This window comes from Squalius cephalus, assembly GCF_949319135.1.
Source record: "Squalius cephalus genome assembly, chromosome: 14".
Classification (NCBI taxonomy): Eukaryota; Metazoa; Chordata; class Actinopteri; order Cypriniformes; family Leuciscidae; genus Squalius; species Squalius cephalus.
In genome coordinates, this window is record NC_137135.1 from 19,510,175 (window position 1) to 19,535,671 (window position 25,497).

The following is a 25,497-nucleotide window of genomic DNA, read 5'->3' on the forward strand; positions in this document are numbered from 1 at the left end:
AAGAGTCCATGTCATCTTCACGCTGACTCGGAGTAGCTCGACATACTAAGCATTCATTTCCTGGTCTTTACATCAGAGCCATCTTAACATGTGACAGTGGGAAGCTTTAGGTCATAAGGAAGGATAGAAAGCACATATTTCTTCCTATTCGTGGCAGCACATCAGCCTAGAAAAAATACATATCCAATCTGAGGCGCGTCGCATTACTGCTGTGGAGATATTTACTCGTTTCAGGCTCCTGAAACCCTGACAAGATTCCGTTCATGTCCGAGGACTGGCCATTCATCCATACGCACTGAATGAATCTCCAAATGAATGAATAAAAACAAACGTAAAAGTTGAAAAGCAAATATGCATGCTGCAGATATGATTAAAAGCATCATTTAAAACTCTCTTGCTGTGAGGTATCTGAATGCCAATTAAAAGTGCATGTGACATCAGGAATGATCAAGGACCGATGGCCAGCCCTGTCCTTGCATCAGCTTGTACAATTTTCACAATCCCCTTACATAAAACTATGACAAAACAAATGCTTACGGTAGCTCGGTTTACAAAATCGAAATATCATGTATTATGAAATCTGAAGCCAATATAAAACCATCATTAGAATGCATTCATCTACAGACATAAATATTTTGAATACTGAAATTAAGATAGGCCTACCTAGAAAAGCGATGCTTGCGAATGCCTTTCAAAGAGACACGTGGTTAAATAACTTACTGTACAAGAGCGAGGGGGGATAGTTTTCTGAGGTGAAAAACCTTTCTTTTAACCCAACAAACAAGCACTTGCCAGACATCTGAATGGGAACTCGCCAAAAAAAAAAAAAAAAAAAAAACCCTGTCAACTGGTGTTGGATCGTACCACACACGCACACAGTCTATTGCTCTATATGAGGAATGGTTTTAAAACACCGTACCGACTTCTATGGATATAAATCGGGAATGGGAAAAAGCTGGACATTTTGTGTTACAAACAGAAAAGAACCAAGAGAGGCCACCCAACCTCTCAAATCAGCACCGGCTGTCTGTGTAGTGAAATCTGCAGTACCTATACTATAGTTTTATACCTTACAACATAAAATCATGTGTAAAATTCATCCACAGCTCAGTCTTAAGCCATCTTCAGCATACACCCGTCTCCAGCTGGTCCTGCTGGTAAGTTCAGAACTAGACATCCAGTAAAAAACTTTTTTACTCAGGCCACAATGTCTGCATCATGCAGGAAACACATCTCTGCACGATCATCGTTGATGGAACCATCGAGGCCTATTCATCAATGGATCAACTTTCACACAGACCTTACCTAACCAAAGCTCCTTCATCACACACTATTAAGTTATTACTGAAGACTACATTCTCAAGTTATATATTATACCAGTGAAAGTATTTGGGATGAGGAGATGGGGGCTGTGAAAGTTGTTTGGAAACAAATACAGAAAAGTTATTTCTCAGGAATAACTGCTTTGTGTCTGGGATCCTGAAGTGTTGATTTCATTCATAAGGCAGCATTTTATATATTATAAATAAGCCCTAATAAGGCTTGTTTATAAACTATTTAAGGCATCATTAAGTATTTATCAACCTCAATAACATTCAGGGAACATACATGATCTGCATCTAACCGAAGCCTCCATGCACATCAACACACACGCTCAAAATGGATTAAAAGTCAGTCTAATGAGTACTTCATACAGATTTGCTTAAATCATACATGTGTTATATGGGTTGATTAATTGTTTAGCTTTAGAGAAAGCCCTTGGATGATATATACAGCCAATCGTACACACCATCCAACCCAATCACACACTCAGTCTGACCTACTTTCAAACAAACACGGCACTTATTTAAACCATAACCGGGTTGACGATTCTGGACTCTAGAGACGTGGAGGAATAAAACCCAGCTGACGTGAAATGCTGAGTGGAAACGTATGAAGTCCGTTCTTATAAACACACACACACACAAAAATACACTGAAGGGAAGTTATTTGAATATTAATAACTTGAGTGTCTTCCCCTGATGGCAGGTAGACGGAGATCCTGAAAGCAGTGTCTTTAATGTCCTATGGCAGTTTTCTGCTCTCTTGTTCAAATTCGTACAAACACGCATCCTCTTCCTCTCTCAGCCGGTCTTATCTCGTGTGAAGGGTGAGTAGGGCGAGCAGGAGCGCTGCCACTGCCAGTGCCAGACTGCAGGGTGCCAACCGTGTACCACTAGAGGGCTGGTTTCCAGCCAGAGGATTGATGATGATGCGAGGTTTAATGGGCGCTGTGGTGGAGAAGTAGATGTCGTCCTCACAAGAGGGCGAGTCGCAGCTACTTCCGCTTTCCTCTCCGCTGCCGGCATCCTCTGAAGAACCAGGAAAGACAGATAAACGTTAAAAACAAGGCTTGGATGATGGCATCCTGCGTCATATCTTCATACTGAATTTCTAATAAATTTAACCACAGCCGTTGTTGCTCAAATGAAGTGTGCAGAAGCAGATGCCTCGTACCGTTGACAAATGAGATGTCAGTGCCAGTGTAAGCAGCTTTAAGCCAGCTGGTCATTTCCTTCAGCGCTGCTATTTGCCGCCGAATCACCATGTCTGGTTTGGTGATGTCAACTTCCACATCAGGATTAGACACCTGATTGGCTAGGCCGTTGCCCATGACGACAGATTCGTACCTGCACGTGAGGAAAAGGAGGAAAAGTTGAGTGGGCTGTCAAATGTTGCAGTTTGAGTGTGGAAAGGAATGAAGTAATTTTACTGTATCTGGTTCAATGACCATTAAGAGTGTCTTTACACTGGAAAAAGTGTTCAATAGACTTAACTTAAAATTATTAAGTAAATAAACTTTACTTTATAAACTGTGAATTACACAACTTTTTTTTTTCAATTACGCATGAATTTTCTTAATAACTCTAAGGCAATGGGTTTCCTCACTTTTTTTTTTTTTTTTTTAAGTCAATTGATCTTTACAGTATAAAAAAAAATAGTTTAAATCAGATGCACCAAGGTCTTAGAAATGCTCTCTTTGTATTCATGTTAGTTTCATATGGTTTTATAAAAACTTGGTCACACTTTATATTAGGTGTCTGTAACTACCACTTGGATAAAAAATACCACTTGTGTTGGGTACAATGTATTATTGTGTTCATATAGTATTGCAAAACACGTTTGCTGCTATTGAGGTGGGGCCGGGTTTGGTGGTATGGGTGGGTTTCAGAGTGAGTTAAGGTGTAAAGGAAGGGTCAATTATAGAAATTAATTACAGCTGTAATTACATGCAGGTATTGTCAAATGTACAAGTAGAACGTAAAAACATTAATGTACACAATAACCTTACTTACTCGGGTACTATACGGTTATCCGGACCACATGCGATGACCTACCCCAACCCCGCCCCTAAACCTACCCGTCACTGGGGTTACGACCGACCAAGAGCGGTTGTGGTCACGTGTGGTCAGGTGTGGTCCAGATAACCGTATAGTACCCTTAAGGCCTCATTATACTTCTGCGTCGGACCTACGCCGGAGCCTATACGCCGTAGGCAACGTGTTGGTTTTAATTTATACTTCTGTGTCGTTGTCCGCGTTGACGCGCGCACCTAGGGAGCATGTGAAACCCCGAGGGAGGGGTTCTGGCAGACCAATCACCGCGCTTGTGTCCGCGTAGAATTGACGCGTTGTTACATTTTTGGAGAGGTGCACGTCAGGGTACGCCGTAGGGTACGCGCGCTACACACAGCCTACGACGTAGCTACGGCGGCAGTTCGACGCAGAAGTATAAAACAGGCTTTACTCGTCAGTGCCTAGTAGTCAGGACATTTAAGTAGCTTTTATAAACATGCCTTAGAAAAAAACATCACTGGTGTGAATCTTGAGACAAAACAATGGATTTCAAACAATGGATTTCAAACATGCATTTTAGACTGGGACTAGCTTAAGCCTTGTCTGTGAAACCGGGGGAAAGACAATATAAAGTGGGAACAAAATCTTTTTTCATTTTTTTTTTTCCTCTTTTTGTTCTTTTTTTTTTTTTTTACCACTTTCAATAAATGTTTCAATTTAATTATTTAAAAAAAAAAAGTGAAAAGTAATACCATATTTTTCTTACACCACAAGTGTTCACATTTTATTTTCAAAAATGTTTTTATATAGATTTTCCATGGCAATTTATTTTATTATTTAAATTTGAGTTATTAAGTAAAGTAACTTAATTAACCCTAAACACTAACCCTTGCATTTTAAAGTGTTTTTTAAATTCATAGATCCAGACAAAAAAAAAAAAGAGCATCATCTCATTGACCCACCTGCTTTTGGCTGTACCATTCCAGCATTCATCACCGGTGGAAATCCGGTCTCCAACACACACCGTGTCCGGCAGGGTGGACCAGAACTTCTTGGCGTGCTTCAGTTTCTTCTTGACATCCGTCAACTAGGAAACAAACCGTTTGTTACAAATGTTCCATTCTGATCTGGTAGAATCAATCAACATGTTTTTAAAGAAAGTGTCTGGAATGGGTATGTGGTAATAAGGAAAACTCTTATCCTCACCAGTCGGTCCAGGCTGGTGCCAGCGGCAGTGGTGGGTCTGGCCTCAGGGCTGTAGGGTCGGAAACGGCCAGGGAAGCCAGAGTCTTTAGAAGAGCGTCGAGTGCGGAAAGCCATGTTGGGTTTGGGCTGCCCACAACCCTGAAACACCTGAAACATACCATAAATATATAAATCATATTATATATTATGTATGCATGTATGCATGTATGCGTGTATGCGTGTGTGTGTGTGTGTGTGTGTGTGTATGTGTGTATATGTATGTATGTATGTGTATTTTATATTTATATATATATATATATATATATATATATATATATATATATATATATATATGCATAAAACAAGCATTTGCGATTTACATGTCATTTTGAAAAATTAAAAACCACACCTTCTGTGAAACCTGCATGCTGTTCTCCTGCATGTTCATGATGGCGTCGGAAATCTTGACGTCTATGGGGTCCATGACAGACTCAAAGTTAAAAGGTCCCTCTAGCCTCTCAGCGAGACCCAACATGGAATCTAAAATGGAAAATAAATGCATTAATGAGAGGAACACCCACGAAAACAATCGTTCAATACAACATTTTCAAAAACCAATGCACAAACAATTACTCTGCAAGCTATTTCCACCACTAGAGGGCAGCATACAGTCATCGGTCCAGGCTAATCTCATGAACAGCTTGTAAAACAGACAGAGGCCTGAAAAAGGTGCCCCAATTAAGGTTGCCCCAAAAGCTGACAGGCAAAGTGAGCAAAGCCAGTCCCAGAGTCCAGCAAGCCAGGAACAGTTTGCGAGAGTGCATGAGAATGGGACCTGGGACCACACGGCCTTCAGAGCCACAAGAGGCTCAAAACACTTCATGAAACACATGCAAGGAAAAAAAACAGAGCAGCTCCCCAGCTTTCACTCCTAATTCAAGTCAATTTCAATCCTGGTTTCAAGCTGAGGCTTCACGTAAATTGTATTGGCCTAAGAGCAAGTGAGCAAGAGGAAACCATTTCAATGTGACCTGTTCATTTTTAATCTGTGCTTATTATACTCATGTGCTTAGTTTGGAAAACTGGTTCCATTACATCTAGTAATGGTTCAGTAATCAATCGATTACTTGAGTCATTTAAAACTCTCTTACCCAGAAAGTTATTCCACTCTGTGTCCAGATCAGCCTGATTGGCCAGGCAGCCTCGCATGACGTTGAGACAGTAGTTCTTGCAGGGCTTCAGTGCCACCTGGCCGGTACAGTACGGGCAGTATAACATCTTCATAGCTGCACGCACGCAGTTCGGAGAGGCACTTACCTGAGAGAGAGGATGAACAAGAAGATTGTTATTGAGCAGAGTCAGCAAAACAGACACCGGAGGAAAAGGTTAATGAGTCTGTAACCGAATTCATATGCCTGATGTTGCTGATAAAACACTGAACAGAGAGCATTAGTGACCCCTAGATCTTAGACCCCTAGAACTTGTTTGCTCAATTTGTCATTGGAGGTTCAATTGCTTCTGCTAGCTCACTACACACACAGAGAAGCCTTGGCCTCTGATCTTTTAATGCTGGGAGATAAGCACCGATGGGTCCATCCAGGTGTCCACCTTCACATGCTGATAAACCCTACAGAAAATCTGTACTTTCGAACTCTGTTGTCCCTGAGCTTAAAAAACAAAAGTCAATGCTAGGGCTGGGTATTAATTAAGATTCAGTTTCAATTTAAATCTGATTTGCAAACTCTTGATTTGATTTGATTCGATTCTGATACAGTTACATTTTATTTTAATTCACTGAGGTGTCAGTTTTGAATACATAATTTTTCTTAAATAAATAAATAAAAAATCTAATGCAGTAACTTAAACAGGGCAGTTTTTGACAGATTCAAACTGATTTAAATTGAAACTTTTTTTAATTTTCCTTAATTTTTTTTTCATAAGCAGGGTTATCATCATTAACTAATACTAAAAGTAAAATAAAAACCATTAAAAATAAATAAAGCGGAAATAAAATCATTAGATGATTATTACACCGTGTCCTAACCAGACGCGATTCGATAAGATTCCAGCGACAAATAATTTGTCTGTCCACATATTTTTTTACAGTCTATGGTCCACACTAGACGCGACGCGACTGCGAGATGCGTCAAAGTCAATCAAAACCCACAGCCAATCAGAAGTGTGTGGGCGGAGTCTCGCGGCAAGTGCACAGACACCAGAGAGTAATCTTGACGGCAATCGCAAGTAAATGGATAAGTAGGCTTCATAATCAAATTCACAAATATTACACCATTTAAACATTATAAAAAATACATAGGCTACTGAGTTACTAAAACAATCTTTGTCAAAGAATACTGTTTGTTCACAGTCTGAACGTTCTTGTTTCCATTTGTTTAATTTCAAGATCTGAGGTGAATTATCCATTGTTGCATTTACAGCTACAAAGCTGGGAGCACTAAATGATATTCAAAGTCACATTACACGCTTTTAACATTAAATAAAGCACATAAACAGTACCTTAGATTATCATTGCCACACTTTGTGTTTGTTGTTCCAGCGCGACGTCGCAGAATAATAGAAACCGTTTCTAAAATAGAATCGTCGCGTGTCGGCGTCGCGGCTGGTTAGGACAAAAACACTGATTAACATGGAAAATATACCTTTTATCGCGCCGCGTGTAGTTAGGACACTGTGTTAGATGAAAAAACTTTTTGAAACTTTTTTTAAGTTTGATGCCAAGGCAACATTTTCCTTTAGTTCAAGTTAGTACTAGAATTACTACCTGGAAATAAATAAATTGAAATTAAACATTAAACCTAACTCATTGCTCTGCATATTGTAATTCGCTAAAATAACTGATTCAGTCATTTCTTTATGAATCAAACCAACTGGTCATGTTTTTAATTCACTACAAGGACTGCACATAAGAGTCACTTATTTATAAATCAGACCACAAACTCTGGTGAAATATCACTTTTGCTGTGGTGCCAAAGATTTATTAACAGCAGCATATTCATTAGCGGGGGCAACTCCAAAAAAAAACAAACGCATGCTTCTCACCGTGGAGACTTTGCCCACCACCTCGGGCATGAGCGCCAGGCCGCGGGTGAACGTGCGGACTGCGATGAAGGAACGGGTCAACTGCAGGCGGAGCTTGCGTGGAACATCTCCGAAGGGTTTGAGCTGCTCCATGTGTCTGCTGACGCACTCCATGTACGAGTCGCTGAACTCATACTGCACATTGACCAGTCGGAACATGCGCTCCAGAAGCTCCGTCCAGAAGTCCGCAAGCATGTCGTCCAGGTTGACAGCGCTGCTCCCGTGGCTGTAGTAGCGGCGTAGATCACGGAAGAATTGCTCGAAGAGCTCGGCGTTCTTCACGTACATCAAGCCGTAGGTCCGCACGAACATGTCGTTGAGAGATTTCTCTGCATTGTCCAACAGCTCTTTGAAGAACTCTGAGAAAAAAAGAACAATATCAAGAGTTGGTTAGTTTTAAAACTTATAATATATAATATATGTAATAATGAAATAAAAGGCCACTTAAGTGTACTTTTATTTTAAACTCTTGACAATACATTTGGCAGTACACTAGAAGTCATGTACTTCTATGAAATATCAACTAATTGCATTTCATATAAACTTAAACAATGATATTTTCATGTAATTGTAAACAACAACAACAACAACAACAATCTAAAAACATTACACTCAATTCACACAAGAATATTTCTATAAAATACATTATTTCTGTTATAAGTGTAACTAAATAACACTAAAGAGTACTTCATCACAGGAGTTACTGACAATCATGTTGTTCCAAACTTGTATGCTGTTATTTTGTTCCAAGAAACATTTTTTATTTTTTTCAAGAATCATCACATCAGTTTTTTAAATCACCACAGACTGTCAAACTCCAAAAAGGACAAATAAAAGCACTAAAAAGAAGAAATAAGAAAAGAAGAACAGAAGCCATTCTAAGTCTTCTGAAGCCATTTGATCGCTTTATGGGAGGAAAAGATTGACAGTCATTTTTCACTGTTAATCTCCACTGCAACTCAAATAAAATATGGTCCACGTTTGACATCATGATTTTTGGTTATGAGATGCTCAAAAACCAATAATGATTGATGAAGTCCAACCTGTCAGTTACACTGTAAAAAGTGATCAGTTGACTTAACTTGTGAGGAAACCTGTTGCCATAAAACTAAGTAAATAAACTTTATGCGAAAATGAAAAAAATGAAAAAATAAAGTTGTGTGGAATTGTTAAGTTCACATAACTTAATTTTTTTAATCACGCATTAAGTTTATTACTTAATAATTTTAAGGCAACGGGATTCCTCACTTTTTTAAGTTAAGTCAACTCATCACTTTTTACAGTGTAATCACAAGTTAATGTACTGTACTGTATTAGGGCTGTGCAATTAATTGAATTTCGATTTTGGCTTCCAACGATCGCCAAAATAGTACAATCGAGTAAAAACTATTATTTTTCCATGTTCTGTTTTGACTCCCTCAGCTTGAATGTTTAAACTGATAAGACTCAAAGAAGTGAAAATAATCAACTTTAGTTATGATGCAATCCTGGCCCGATTGTGCAAGTGACAATTCCGTCATGTCCCGACTCCTAAACACGAGAGTGTAGTATCGACGCTTGCCTTGTCCAACCCATTTTGAGAGAAAGAGAGAGAGAAGACGCAGCACCCGCTGAACACTCATGCAGTTTATGAAATTGTGTCTTGGAGAAAGTTTTTAAATGACTGATTTGATTTTATAATCTGTGTGGATTAATTTAGGCTACTCATACAATCTACTTGCTAAAGTGAATCAATGTTTGCGGGGGAATTTCCCGCATTATAAGAGGTAGACCTGTGGGAATTAGTAAAATACTTATTGAAGTATTATGTGTTATATTATTTTAATAGTTCAAAAAGTGCAATAAATGTTCAAATTTAGATTTTTTTACGAATTGTTGAAAGTTGTCTTTTTAATAAATGCAACATGTTCCCAAAGTCATGTGAAATAATCGTGTTACATAATCGTGATTTCAATACTGACCAAAATAATCGTGATTATGATTTTTTCCATAATCGAGCAGCCCTATACTGTATGTCTTCAGAAGACTTGGAATACAGGCAATGTCATCCAGACAACATTTACAGTGCTTTCATGGTGCTTTTTTTGGGCCTTTATTACACTTGACAGATGTGGCCACTATAAACTGTCAGAAAACATCTCAATAAAGATTCATTAAGAATTCCATTTGGAACAACAAGCCAGGGAGTAAATGACGGCAATTTTCATTTTTGAGATACCTACTGCTTTGACATTCATTAGTTGTACATTAAGAAACTTTTGAAAATGAGTATTTTTGGCAAGCCCTCATCTTTAAAGTACTCTTGCATAAGAAATAGGATCCCTGAGATCTCTTCATCTCATCTTTAAAAGAATGTGCACTTACTGGCCCTTAACATGAATATAACACACGTAACATGAAACAGCGTGTGCAAGCAGAAATACTTCACTTTAGAAAAAGCACACAGACTGTCAACTTCAACACGTATAAAATGAATTGTTATTAACTTTGGAACTTCAGCTGGCAATATGTCCATGACTATATGTCCATATGTCAAGAGACAGCGATTTAGTGCTCCGCAGAGCCCTCGGCCTAACTCGCTCTCTCACTGACTGGAAAACCTACCAGATCTGCCAGGGAGGCCAGAAAAGTGTACGCTTATTATCTAAACAGATTAATGCATATTCCATTTGACCCAATGCAAGGTTTTCACTCCAGGAAAATAACTTTTGTGTTTAAAGAGAAAGAGCTGAGAGCGCAGAAAGGATGAAGGGCAGCTCGTGGTTCCAATAGGTAACGTCTCGCCCATCAAGCCGGCTGAGGCTGACCGCTATCAATGGCATTTTCCTGTTGTCACATTCCATTCGCTTTTCTTTCTCTCCGCACCGCTCCCGCTCCTTCCTTCAGAAGGCTTTTCAATAGGATTACTGAATAATGCCGACCCCCCTCCCCGAAAACGGACCTGTACCCCCCTGAAACCCCTCACTCTCACTGACTCTCTCCTGCTTTCAGTTCATCAGTGGCTTCTGAAGGCTCTCTTCATTGGAGACGGGGAACAATGCCCTACTTCATCCTGTGGAATGTCAGGCCCCCCCTTCCCTCACAGCCTCCCCAAATAATCCAGCCCCTCTCTCCCATGAAACTCTCTCTCTCCCGGCCGGCAAACCCTACTTTCTTAATCTGAACAAAATGAGAATTCCAAAGAAATGCTTCACTCTCTTCCCGCGCTCACACACGCTCGCCCCGCAAAGCGCGCCATTTGTTTTTTTGCCTTTGTATCACCTTTCTCCTCTCGCTAAAAGCCTGCCGGCCCACAACACAGATGCCCAGTGCATAATGAGCGCGACTTTGAAGTGTTAAGTGGCCATGAATCTGAAAGCGTCATATGGCGTTCTCGTAAAACCGTCTTTCACAACCCATGGGCTTCATCGACACAAACAAGACACCTCGGGTTTATAAACAAACAAAACGTACTGTGCTGCTGTCAATTCCACTTCGAGCTAACACAAAGTCAGCTGAATGATAAGAGGTGTGTGTTCATGTGAGAGACGGACAGGGGAATGCGAGTGTATTCAAGGGCTTTTCTAAATGCCCCCATCCTGCTGTGTAACCACGGATACCGGAAACACCGCAGCCCTCGCATTTAGCTCCCCTCCCACGAGTGGCCCTCGGCCCCTGGCCCCACACAGGGAGAGAGATAGAAGGCACCCAGCTCCACGCTCCATTGACAGAGATTAAACCTTAAGGGCCACCGCACCCGCCTTCCTCCAGATCCAAAGGAATGCCAGAGCTGTCACAAGTTTAAAGTCGGGGGGTGGGTGGGGGGTGGCCGAGGAGGGAAACGGACGAGAAAGAGGTGAGGATGAGGAGGAGAATATTTTCCAGGTCTGCATGTCATTGTGCCATTGCCAAAGAAAAAATGTACATTAGCCACTTGTCAAAAAAACACTTCATGGAAACACGTTAAATTACCGTCAAGTGGAATTAATTTCTGTAGTTCTTGGATGATTTTTGTGCATATGCATCAAAGCACAACTAGAGACAGTAATTATACACCAACTAAATGCAAGAAACTTAAGTGTTTGCTAAACCGCATATGGGTCAATGGTATGATGCCAATTCTTTTTAAATCAGAATCTCAAAAACACATTAAAATGCAATGCAATGATCACAGGAAAAATTGCAGTGAAGCAGTTTTGTTCAAATATTAGTATTCCAAACATTTTTGTCAGCTAAAGTCATGTGGTGTAACCAACTTGCAGAAAAAAAACAGGAAAAATCATCATAGACTATTTCAAGGTCAGCATGTCTTAAAATAGTGAGATAATTTGACCTTTTTATGAGAAGGCAAGATTAGTTTAGGTTGTAAAATGTCAAGAAAAAAAGTCACGTATTAAGTGATATATAGATGTTATCACTTTTTACGTGGTTACACTATATCCTGTTTCATTAAATAAAAACTTTCATACCATTTAAAAAAAAAAAAAATTCTAAAAACCATATGAGCTAACATAAATAGAAAGAGTACATTTCTGAAAAAAAATGATAATAATTGTAAAAGATATTTTCTTTATCGTGGACACTCTTATACACTCGTCACTGACCTATTAACAGCTGTTTATAAAGCAAAGTAAGTCACTCAACATCCACCTTCACCCACGCCTCTTCCTCTTTACATCCTTCCCAGCATAACTGCTGAGATTTTGGGACCCAGTGTTGTAAGCGTTACAGTTGGAGGGGCGTTACTCAGGCGTCCTACTTCGTCATTAAAAGAGACTTTATGATACATGGGAGTCTGCCAACAAGCGGGCTGTGGACCTCCCTTCTGATTTTTCCATTCAAAAGACCTTTCTGCATTGGTGTAGAAATGTGAGTGAAAGGTTACGGGAGGGTGCTTGCTGGGAGAACTACAGAACCATGTTACACTATCTATGAGGAGGAATGGAAAAGGGGTGTTTAGACTCACACTTCAACAAATGCGTCAAAAAGGTCCCAAAACTCTTGAGTGCTCAAACATGTTCCTTGGACATCCAGAGGAGGGAAAATTCCAGACTTATTCACTGTCCCACCCTCCACACTAGCTTACTCCTCGACTCATCCCCCTTTGATAACTCTTCTTTATCCCAGGCAGTAATTGTTCCCCATTTGTGCTAATTAGTTGCTCAGCTTCTTTCTTTCCCTGTGGGATTTCAAACCCCCCTGCAGAGGTGTAGAGGATGAGAATTTGGTAGGGGGTTAATCCTGAATCTTGCAGTGGAGTTGCAGCTCCGCCAGACAGGGTCACCTAGACCCAGACCGGACGCACTGGGAGGAACACACACACCAAGCTCTAGAGGGAAAACTATTTCTGGTAGGGGACTTAATTGCCCGTGACTCCATCCTCGAGGCTTCCCGTGGTTACCCCCCTCCAACCCACCCAAACTCACTTAAGAGTGTGCGTGCTTAAATTCATTTCATCTTAATGACATCTAACCACTGTGTTGATAGCGAACATGTTCTACAGTATTTCCTGCTGAACAAGTTGTGTGTAAGCATTTAATCTTCATTATCATCTCCAACTACTATAAATACATTCACCTCTGCATCCTGTAGGCCTGTCCAGCACAGAGGAACCGTCTGTTTGTCCGTAAACAAAAGCAAAATGAAAATCTTCCGTGGCGAAAACCTCTTATAAACTCTCAAAGAGACTCAAGCATCTCATTTACACCTTAGACATTTCCATAGTGAAGAAAATACTTATGTTTCAATGAAAGAACACATTGAGAGTGTCTTTGTTTGCAAGCATAAAAGCTACTGGTATTTTAAGGCCGTTTAGCTCATTAAGTCACATGCCAGGGTCTAGTGCACATTTAACGCAGACTGGCGATTCAGAGCGTATTCCCACGGTAAAAGTTCAAAAGACCTGAGAACCTGGAGATGGAGGAGAAATGAAAGGCATAACAGACTTATGGCAGAGAAAAAAAAAGGGGGAGAACGGGGACAAAAGGCAGCAGAGAAAAAGAGCAGAGGAGGCGGGCGGGATCTGGCCACCGCCGCATTCCGACACGTCACATTCCTGCTCACATCTGGCTGCAATACACACGATCCCTGTTACCATTCACTCCCTGAAGTCTCACTTTCTTTTTACATTCACACAAACAGCCAATCTTGAGAGCCGACCAGGTCACCTTTCACTTCCATCAATGTTCCCTGCAACCATCACCTCAGATTCTGTTCCCTTCCTCCGCAAGAGGGATGTTAAAAGATGTTACTTCACCACCAAGATGCTATAATGAATGTAAATATTAATAAATGCCTAATGAACCAGTTTAATATGCCTAATAATCTTGTCTATTATTATTATTATTATTATTATTAAACATTAACAAGAACAAAAAAAAAAAAACTTTTACATAGCAAAAATAAATATGCTATTTGCACTAATAATACTTTTTGATATAACAAAAACAATTATTTTTATTAATAACATTATTAATATTAAACATTATTAAAAAGAAAAAGAAAACACTTTTGTTAAGATTGTTTAATTAAAATCAATTAATTATTATTAATGAATAACTACTTATTATTGATAGAACTAGAATAATTATTATTTTATTATAATAATTAAACATTATTAAACACTTTTTCAAATAGAATAAGTGTGTTTAATAGCATATTTGTATATGCTGTGGTGTGGGAATTAATAGAGAATTATGAAGTTTCACTGGTATTGCTATTGACTATTGTGACAACACTAGTGTATATACAAACACTCAAATTATCATCAGATGTTGTTACATATTCAATAGTATGCTTCAAACAACCATGAACATCATAACACACCCCAAGCTCTCGCAGAACTTGCCAGAAAACCGTTTGTGTTGAGTCCATTAAAAACCGCTCGGCTGCTCTGCCAGAGTAACAGAGCTTTGGTAAAGCTGGATGGCCACATGTGAGTTAACATGGGTCTCATTTACAAATAGCTGTGGCTCAGAGCGGATGGGTGACGAATCATGTGTGACTGGAGGGAGATGTGCCATCAGCACTTCATTTATCCTTCTTTGACTGTCCAGTCATTGACCATCAATCCAAACACCATCTCGCCATTTCATCTCAGAGGCTACGGCCCGTTATAGTCCTGGCTCATTTAATTCTCTTTCAGCAACCCAAAGGGATGTTTTTCCTTCAAATTTACCCTTGATGAACTCAAGCTGGGCTGATCCGGATGCATGTGACCAGGTTTGTCTCACTTTTCCCCATTTGACACACTTTTTATGACATTACGGCACGAAGAGAAGGGAAGACATAAAACATGCATTATAAAGCAGGCGAGCGCGCGTGTGTGTGTGTGTGATAGCCGGCAGAGCATCTGCAGGGTATTCCCCTCCTGAATGAGTCAGCAGTGTCGATGCATGTTCCCATGCACCCCTCTGCCCTGCACTAGAGAAACCTGATCCCTCTCTCTCAGCCTGATATTCACTGCCACATGCATTGCAGAGAGAAAACCAGGCCTCTGCATGTGTGTGTGGTCTGTCTGCAAGGCTGAGAGTGTGTGTGTGGCAGATGACTGTGGGATGTTGAGGGACAGGTGGAGAGATGGACATATAGACTGTGTGTCTGGCAGCCGGGGGTGTCTGTCAAACTAACCGTAGCAGTGTATGGAAGGGGATCAACAACTGATGAACCAACAATATTGCAGAACTCGTTTTAAATGACAAACAAAACTTGGTAAGGTTAGATTGGTAAGAGCTGTACTGACGGTCAAAGTGACTGTGTCTCTGGGTGAAGGTGTTTTGTAGATTGGAGCTGAGCTGATGAACGGGGGCTTTCAGGTCCATGCGGCTCTGCTGACTTAACTTCTCCTCCATCTCCAGAGTACAGCAGGAGAAACCTTGAGGACAAACCTTCAGATGGTCCCCTGAAATCACAGACAGAGAGAGAAGGAATGTAAAGTTCTGCCATGACAAAAAGGCAACCAGAGGGACAAGAACATGAGCTGGAAAAAGACACGGTGGATGGTAAAATAAAGAAAGTATAAAATATAATTAAAATAATTATAACAATTATTATTATTGTTGTTATTGTTATTAATTTAAAAAAGTTATTACTTTTTTTATTCTTTGAGATCTGAATAACTGCAATGCCGTGTAATTTTTAAATGAAAAAAAATAGAGGCATTTTCAGTAGTGGTCTCAGACTTTTGGAACCTACTGTATAATGCAATATAATGCTTTAACAACATAAAAGCTGTTTTACAATGCCAATAAAAACTAGACGCAAGTCCTTTCATTTACCTTGGCAACCCAAAATCTGAAAACCTAATTTCTGATACAAATCAAACAAAGAACAGAACTGAAGGCAATGTGCATACAGTATAAAGTGAGCTGACAAGCCACAGGCATCCTAGATGAAAAGCAAAAACTGAATATTCAAGACCCTGTGGACACAAGTTTCAGCAGTTCTGAGGGAACCCGGGCTTTCTTCGTGATTCACCCCATCAGAAAACAAGTCTGCACTGCGGTCGACAAGTGAACGGCACAGATGGACAGCGAGCGGCTGGATTAAACAAGGCATCACATTAACATGGGGAGTGTGAGCAGGGCGGACTGTGAAGTCGCAGCTGCAATAATGTTTTGTTTTTCTTTCTTTTTTTAATGTGGTTGCTGGAATTCAGGAGAACACAAGGGTCCTTTCAGTGGACTGGACTCCGACCGGCGGTTTGGCTACCCCTGCTGCTGTTCAGCAGGACTGGCCACTCTGGATTGCATACTGCACACCGATGAGAAACCCCTGCTCTCCATTCCTTAATATGCATATACATTCATCTCCATGAAGTTCATTTTTATTCAGCGAAATTTATACAATTTTGAAGGCCATCATGTTCCTGTGGGGGATTAGATTAGACTTTGCCCAAAAAGTAGGGGAAAATCAACTAAATTTCTAAAAGAGAAAGTTATAATGACTGCTACACCTCTATGATAGACAAACTTGCTGCATGTTGCTCAGTGTCTGTAATGGGCGCAGTGAATTCTGTCATGTGCACAATATCTGTGGCACGACTCATATCGTAACATCTGCTGAACACATCGGCGTGGGTGAAAAGCGAGTAGCTGTTGAGAGCTTACAAATAATCACCATCTCGCAAAATATCCAAGAGGAATTGTCACTGACCACTGCCAGGGCTTGTTTTACACAGGGGGAGCAGGAAGGAGTGACACTGTATTTGCAGTGGCACTTAATATGCATGCCAATGGCTTGCTTTTTAACAAATAGGCCTATCTATGTTTATGCTAAAAAAGGTATTGACTGGGGTGTCATTACTGTACCACCTTATTCCATCAATCCTGCATTAAAGCAGATTTGAAAAAATATCAACAAAAATGATGGCTTCATACATACAAGGAGTCTCAAACAATTAGTCTATAAAGCTGAGAAAGAGCAGCACCTTCTTCACCCCGCCGCAGCCCCAGACCAGCTGTACCCCTCAACTCCACTGGGACCCCGTCCAAATCACTCACTCACTTTCACACACTTGGCATCAGGTACATACAAGACCTGTACATCAAATCTCAGCCCAACAGACAGCTCTTTGTATATGGGCATTTGGAGAGAGAGAACCTAACCTGAAAAAGCAAAGCAAATATTCTAGTAAAAACATCGAAAATGGAACCAAATTTAAAGGTCTTGCAAATTACTGAACAGGGAAAACAATTCTGAACCTTTGACCATTTCAATACAGCCCATTAACTAATCAAAATAAATCAACGAAGGGAAAAGGTTGATTTTAGTAAGATTTTTAAAGCAACAACGATTTCAGGTTTAATTCAATGTGTTACTTGCAATTTTATACATACTACAAAACATAACATTTCTGTTATTTCGAAGCACCAAAAGACATATTGGCCCCACTCAAACAAACAATTTAGAAAGTGCCACAGTATTTGCATGCTTTATTTAATAGGTTTATAATCAATACGTCTATCTTTTAAGAGGCCAAGTCAATATGCTTGCAAAAGCTAATCTGGCCAGAAATCCATCACACACGCATAAAGGAGGCTTCTGCGATTTCATGTTGCTTTAATGCAAGGCCAAACTTTTTGACAGAAATAAGATCAATTTCCATGCACATGTGATCCTTTGGAGTACACCACCTGACTATAAATCTGAAAGAGGGATTTGTTATTGCTGTCTCCAATAAGTCACTTCCTGTTGCTGTTCTGAAGGCCCAAGAACATTCTGTTTTGCTGACGGATGAGGGAATGGAAATTGCCCTGTGGACAAAACCCAGATTAGTCCTGACAACCCCCATTCCCCTCATTCCCCTCTCTCCTTCTTACTAGGCCACGATGGGCCTTCGGCCCCAGACAGACTTCAGCCTCCATAACCCCACGCTGCTAGCCAGCAGGCTTAACCACCAGGGTTAAAGGTTAACAGCCACTCCTCTGAGAGAAGCCATGCACTGTGACCCTGCTAGGGGTTTGACCAGCAGACCCACCACCCACACATATTACACGCACACACACACTCAATCACAGGCCGGACCCACTGAGTCAGAAGTCATAAATTCTCCGGGGGATTATTTCAGGCCGCCCGCCACTATAAATCGCTCTGGCCACCACATCAACATGCCATTGCCAAAAGAAACAGAGTAATGGGCTTCCCTTGTCTGCCTAATAAGACATATGCGGAAACTTCCACATGCCAGCATGAGTGTCATCAACACCATCGCTTCCATGAGCCATGGAGAATCATCATTCAGCTTCTTATTTGAAAAATAAACTCGCATCTCTTCAAAAGCCATTTCATAGCTCCACTTTTCCTCAATAGAACAGATTGAAAGACATTCAATCTATTCTAGAGAAACCAAATAACATTTCTACAAAAAAAATTGCAGCTATACACATTGTTAATGTTTGCCATTCAAAATATAACTGACAGCAACGATGCGTGTATGAATATTTGCATGCGTAACTGCAAATGGTTTTCTTTCATGCATTTATTTGCATACTGAATTGTCTTTGACAAATGGCCTTACAAAAGACACCATTATTTCATTTCCATGAATTAAAACAAGGCTGAAGGATGAAAGTACACTATTTAAAGAGCTGTCATATTTAACTGACACAACAAAGGAAAATCATGATGGGGAGAAAACCCTGGAAATTGTGTTGTGAAAATTATACGTGCCATAGGAACAGAAGTGGATATCAATCCCTCACAGCTTTGTTTTTGGCAAAAAAGATGCCTGCTCCAGTTATTTTAGCATTATTTATATACCATACTAAGTTTTAGTGATTATGTTATGTGCTTTTGTCATTTATTGTAATTTTTATTGCATTGAATTTTTAATAATTGTTGTACTTCAACTTAAACATATTTCAGTTTAGTTTCCAAGGCAACATTTATTTTTTTAATTTATGTTTTTAATTTTATTTTATTTTATTAAAATGACCAAATACGATTGTTAATATTTTTAGTTCATTATCAACACTGGCCTACCCTCACTAAGGGGAACTATGAAGAAAGTAATGTCATGTTCACTCTCAGTGATAGGAGACATTCAAAATGGATGTGACAACATGATTCACACACTACTGTGAGAGTTTACTACAAAGCAATACGGCCATCATCCCAACACCAGAGCCATCTTTACACTAACACAAGCTGCAATTACCATAGAAGGAGGGGAACTACTATTTTTCCCTGTTGTGAAATGGGGTTTAAGACGGCCCGACCCAACTAAATCAAGTGTGTTGTTTTGGCTAGTTTTCAGGAGAGATAACCACAACTTGCAGATAAAACATCAAACCTTGAGGGGAAATGCTCCAAATGAGTATTGCTTGAAATCTTTGTGGAATGAGTACACTCCCCCCCCCCTTTGGCATAAGACGCTTGTACATTGCTATTATCCTTGAGATGAGAGTGGTTTATTGAGATAAAAGGCAGGGCGAAATTAAGCGCAGACATTTCAGACCGATAAAAGCTGAATATTTGATTTCTAAATCATAGCCTTCCTATTATATGGTTGTCTCCTCCAAAATGTGCCTTGCATGTTCAGACTTGTCCCTGCCAAAGCACTCTCCTGCCTTCACACCATCTGCATGAAGACAGATCTCAGCCCTCTTCTCTCTGTGTGGCCTGAGGCTATCTTTGGACTGTCCATCCTTCATTTAAAGACTCATGAATACAGGGTGGAGGAAGGAGAGCTCTCACAATGACTCCTGACAATCGCCCCCTTCTCTTAATTCTGTCTGATAGCCTGAATGGAGATGGGCCTTGATAACAACAAGACAACACCATACAACACCTCTGCTCTGAAGCATTTATAAAACGCACAAAACTTGGAGTTTGAGTGCTTTACAAGAATATCCAGGAAATATTATATATTTATATTTTTAAAGGCACTCTTGGTAATCCCTATAGGGCTGTGGGATATTGAATATTCACAAAATATCTGCAAAGATTTTGCTGTCAATATAGAATTAAAGCAACATTGTGGACATCATGATGACTTAAGGCCTGGGTATACTTTATTATCCGTGTTCCGCTCCGTCTGTGCGGATGTCCGCGGACACAGACGGCTGAACTATTCTATGGGCTTGATGTACTTTTATTTCATCATTAAGTTTCCAAAAGGGCATTTCATTGCACTAGACTAATGTAATAAAATGCTGTGATGACGATCCTTCCTTGTGTAAGAATCTACAAATAAAATGGTGTGATATTTTCTGGGATTTAAATTTTAATAGACAAAATGAGATGGTAAATTCAAACGGCCCATTACAATGTATTGTTTCAATATTCAGACTCAACAACTTGTTAGCATCAAACAATATAAGAGGCATTTTTCATATTGAAGTAAATACTGACGCCTATAGCTAAATATTTTTCAATTAAAGTTTTAAATCATATTTAAATACAAAAAAAAAAAATCTAATGTTTTCCAGTATTTTATTAAACAAAATTAGATATTTTGAATTGACTTTGTTGAAATGATGATTCCTTTGAGAATAAAACAAAAATACATAAATATAAAGCGTAAACCAGATCATTTTTATATTGCCCAGACTTAGTCACCTTTAGTACTAAATCTTTATTTAATTCAAGCCTAAAAGTCTAAATACTTTGGTTCACTCAACGAGTATGAGAGACCACAACTGGCGTCTTGTTCATAAGGAAACAGCTGGTGCTCTCTATTAATAGAGTTGTACAGAAGGTAAAGATACAACTCCTCAGGTTTTCATTGTGCGGTTCCCACCGCAATGGGAGCGCATTCAAACTGGAAAACTGTAACAGGAACCCATTATTAGAGAGCAACTGCTCATATGGTGGTAATAAAGAAGGGAATTACTTTCTCTTTTTCTCCAAATCCAATCCAGCATCTCTCAAACACTGCCATGACAAGTTTACAACACTATTGCCAGCACAATGATGCCTTTCAGAGACTTGCAATAAACGTAGGACGGCTAAATGGAAATGACAGCAGAGCTGGCCGGTGCATACGATCACTAAACAAAATGGTGGATGATGTCAAGTGGGTCATTTAAATGGCACTTGGAGTGAAGCACTGAGAAAAACAGGCCTTGGTAAGGAGGCACTTAACGCTTACATGTAGGCCATATTGTCCTGTAATGTCATCAGATTTATTGAGACAAGCTTTTACTTGCTCACTGTCAGTCTATATGACTGCCTCTTTCCCTTCTTAACATATTCTACACTTTTGCAGTATTTTATTTTGTGCATTTTAGAGCACTTATGTTAGTCAGGGTTTCTTGTTTTAGGGCATCATAAAGTGTCATATTTTAGTTTTTTTAAATACCAATAACGCTTTCACTAACCCTTTAAATTACACATTAAGTTTTTGCTATTGTACCTTTAAAGCTGAAGTGTATAATTATTTTAGATGTTAAAAACTTAAATGTAACCAAATGCTTCAACTATAAGTAAGCTATTCATGAGCCGATTCACTGGAAAAGATTCCCTCAAACACTGTGGCATGATTAAAAAACATTGCTACGCTTGTTGGCGTTTTAAGACCAAGCTAAGCCAATGTTGTGCATTTGGCGCAGGGCTATGTTTGCTGATCAATGAAAGACTGGTTCAGGAAACTGGAAAATGGTAAATTCCAATGTGTAAATGACATCTGTTATGATTAGCTAACCTAGATAAATTGGAGCAAGGGCTCCTAAAACTTTTTGTCAGTCGAACCCCTTACACATTAAATGTTTACATAAAGTACCCTCTTAGATTTTGAGATAATATTTGAAACATTTGACACAATCCCATGTTCATGGCTCTCTGATGTTGATGATAATAATGCTAATTATTATTAGTAGCAGCATGTTTTAACTCTAATTATAAAAACAGAAAAATCAATAAAATAATCAATAAAAAATGATATTTGATAATTATCCCGTAATAATGAAATGCACTGAGTGATTCACTCTGGAACATGCAGCGCCTCAGACTATACAGTTTATTAGTTAAATTTCAGCATTAGATTTAAAATAATAATAATAATAATAATAATAATCGCACCAAGCTATACAATAGCTGCATGCCCAATTTATTTATTTAAAAAATTTACATTCTATATAATTTAGATTTTCATCAATTCACAAAACCCTTTCTGTTCCCTCATGAACCCCCATTTGGCAAACTCTGAAATGGAGCATTGGATAAACAATGCATAAATGTGAGCGGCCATATGTTAATACACTGATAAGTTCTGACATCATAAACATGACCCACTTTTTCCACTTTGTTTCCATAAATGAGCTTGACGAACCTTAGAGTTTGTCTACATAAGAGATCAAACTCTCATTTCAAAAGAGCAAAGATCATCTATTTTCCAAAAACAGGCCAATGCGCTCATGTTGATGCTGTTAACACGCTAACAGCCTTGATCACAGAGGTAAAGTGAAGGGGGCGATTCAAAAAGCTCTGAGACTGTGCTCAAGGACACATTCCTCAGGTCTAACACTATAAAAACATCAGCAAAAAAAACTCTTCACAGGTCTGTTGACCTACAATTAGAGTGATGTTTTTCCAATCCATCCCCCCTTTCCATTCCTGATATATCCTCCTCCTGCTCTACGGAGAGCACCTACTATTCCCTGATCCTCTGAGGCCACAGATCCTGAACTGAGCATTTTCCATAGTAGGTTGTTTACTTGCTCCATCTGGTTGATCCATCCGCAGAGGTCACGTATCGCACCGTGTCTGGAATGAGCACTGCTAATCCCTTTCGCTATTTAATCTGAAGATATGAGCGATATCCTCTGAGAGACATCTCTCTGCAGCCCTGTGGGGCAGGTGTCATATTAATGAGGAAACTGAGTTAACAAGCAGGATATCCCACGCCAACTGGCCCAACTGACGCCCGTGCAGGGCAGGAAACCCTCTTACAATACTGTATAGTCCAGCCAAGGGCTCATTCAGCAAACTATGGCCCTTGTGCCCAGTAAAGCCAAAATAAAGGAAGAAACACAGTGTGATTAGACAAAACATGACAACTGTGACAACTGCTAGATCACTGCTTGCTCAAAATATTCCATTTAAAGGTCCCGTTCTTCGTGATCCCATGTTTCAAACTTTAGTTAGTGTGTAATGTTGTTGTTAGAGTATAAATAATATCTGTAAAATGATAAAACTCAAAGTTCAATGCCAAGCGAGATATTTTATTTAACAGAAGTCGACTACAGTGAACGGCCCGTTTGGACTACATCCCTCTACATCCTGCTTTAATGACGTCATTAAAACCGTTTTTTGACTCACCTCCGCCCACAGGAATGCTCCCTCAACTCTACCGAAATTCGTTTATGTACTTGCGCACTTCTAATAACTTACTGTGTTTACTCAGCTCTTACGGTGATTTTCTGAAGTAAAACTGACGCTTCATCTTTTGTGTGATGTACAATAAACTTTATTAAACTCATCAGTATATGTTTGATCACGTTTGATTCAGACAGCAGACTTGTAGGCTATTAATAAATAATGGATACATACAAGCAGATGACAAATACGTTATAATAACCGTAATTAAACTACTAAACTATACCTGTTTCATCTCTATACAGCACTCTGACTCTGTAGGCATTATTGTCCGACTCGAAATGAACACTGTTACTGAGAGTTTCTGATATTATCATCATTCCGTGAGATGAAATTGTCCTGAGAGACTGTGCGCGAGCTCCGCCCCCTGTGCCGTCCAGCAGCAGCTTATTTGCATTTAAAGGGCACACACTAAAACAGAGCGTTTTTCTGAGCCCCAAAAAATGACAATTTAAACATGCTGTAAAAAATGATCTGTTGGGTATTTTGAGCTGACACTTCACATACACACTCTGGGGACATCAGAGACTTATTTTACATCATGTGAAAAGGGGCATAATACGGGACCTTTAAATTCATAATAGGACAACAGGTTTAGTCTAGAAAGACTTTTCCTCACCTTGAAATTGTTAATGGTTAATGATTTTACAGAGGTAATGGAGCAGACATGATTGTGGGGAAAAAATATTCAACAAATGGTTAATGTGTTGTTAAATGCAAAACATGTCCATGCATTTTTTAGGTTCACATTTATGCATGTTTAAATGCATATTTTAAGTACTGTGATTATTCACTTTTCACCATTCTACCTTCCTTTTAAATGGTCTTGCAGTGTGACAAATATATTTTTAAAGTCAGCATGAAATGAAAATTCACTTAGGCCTATTCTAAATGACCGATCCATGGATGCGTTTCATGTTTTCACTTGTAATTTTGGATTCCAGTAATGCATGCCAGACTTTTGTCATTCGGTTTTTTTTTTTTAACGTTTTTTTATAATTGTTTAATTCAGACATGCTGACCTACCAAAAGTATTTCATGTCAGCTACCCTTGTTTCAGTAACATCTTAGAGCAAGAGTTACAGTCAGTGCTACATACATCTGGTTGTACTCTGAACCCACATAAATCACAACCAAAAAAGATTTAGACCCACAGAAATGCTTAAATCCAATTCTTGCTGAGCTCTTTATTCAAATCATATAAAATAAGCACTCAAGGTTCGCTTTGAAATGGTTCAGATATTAGGAATTTCAGCTGAGGAGCTTTAGAGTTGAAGAGACTTGGCAGTCTGCCACAAGGCCAAGAAAAGCATGTGTGCGAAATGATGCTTCCTTAAATTAATCAGGGATTAAAATCTCTCACACAGCTGTCAAAACACCGAACCACCAACATTTTCATTTCAGATGCCATGCAGGTTAATGAAGAGGAAATAAATGTGCAAAAAACAAAGCAATATGGTTGTTTTCATCAAAAATCAAGGTCCCGATCGTATACTACCAAGCCGTAACACTCGACTCTTAATAACAGGCTTATGAGTCTAGACGGTTGTGTGATCATTAACCAGGGAAAGAGCATAGCAGTTAAACCATCTCCTGCTCTTCTGTGGTGCACTGAGGCACAAAGCAACATGTAAAACAAAGAACAGATGTAAAGTATGATGCTGGGCAGGGAGCCTTAATACCACGTAAATCCTCAAACTCTGAATCAGTGCGGTGAGACACACATATGTTATATTGATGCCTGTGTGTGTGTGTACACACTTGAGCGATCACCCACAAGCTCTCATCCTTTTGTACCAGTCAATTTCTGATTGCTAAACCAGAGCAGGGCCTCTGGCCAATTAAAACTCCCCACTGGTAAGCATTCCAAAAGGCTGCCATCCATGAACATTTACCCAGAAGTCCTTGGGGAGATTCCACAACATCGCTCCAGTCTCTCACTCCATGTCTGTCTCCCTCTCCCGCCCCAGTGTGCCGTCTCTGGCTTTGTCTCCGCTCACAAAGGCTCCCTGCCTACACCACTTCCCAGGTCACCTCATTGTGAATCATTTAACTTGGACTGCCTCTTTCACAGACACATTAA

The 25,497-nt window shown here is 39.6% G+C and overlaps 1 protein-coding gene across 1 annotated transcript in view; it reads right to left on the reverse strand.

Annotated features, from left to right (window-relative positions):
- Positions 1-28: 28 nt before the first annotated feature.
- gpc4 (glypican 4) overlaps positions 29-25,497 on the reverse strand; it is a 38,293-nt gene continuing 12,824 nt past the window's right edge. The window contains exons 2-9 of the mRNA XM_079893269.1: positions 15,340-15,498; positions 7,581-7,978; positions 5,672-5,837; positions 4,930-5,060; positions 4,542-4,688; positions 4,298-4,422; positions 2,497-2,669; positions 29-2,351 (exon numbers count right to left, since the gene is read on the reverse strand). Of these exons, the coding sequence (XP_079749395.1) occupies positions 2,134-2,351; positions 2,497-2,669; positions 4,298-4,422; positions 4,542-4,688; positions 4,930-5,060; positions 5,672-5,837; positions 7,581-7,978; positions 15,340-15,498 (1,517 nt within the window). The 3' untranslated portion in view covers positions 29-2,133. The remainder of the gene's footprint in view (positions 2,352-2,496; positions 2,670-4,297; positions 4,423-4,541; positions 4,689-4,929; positions 5,061-5,671; positions 5,838-7,580; positions 7,979-15,339; positions 15,499-25,497) is intronic.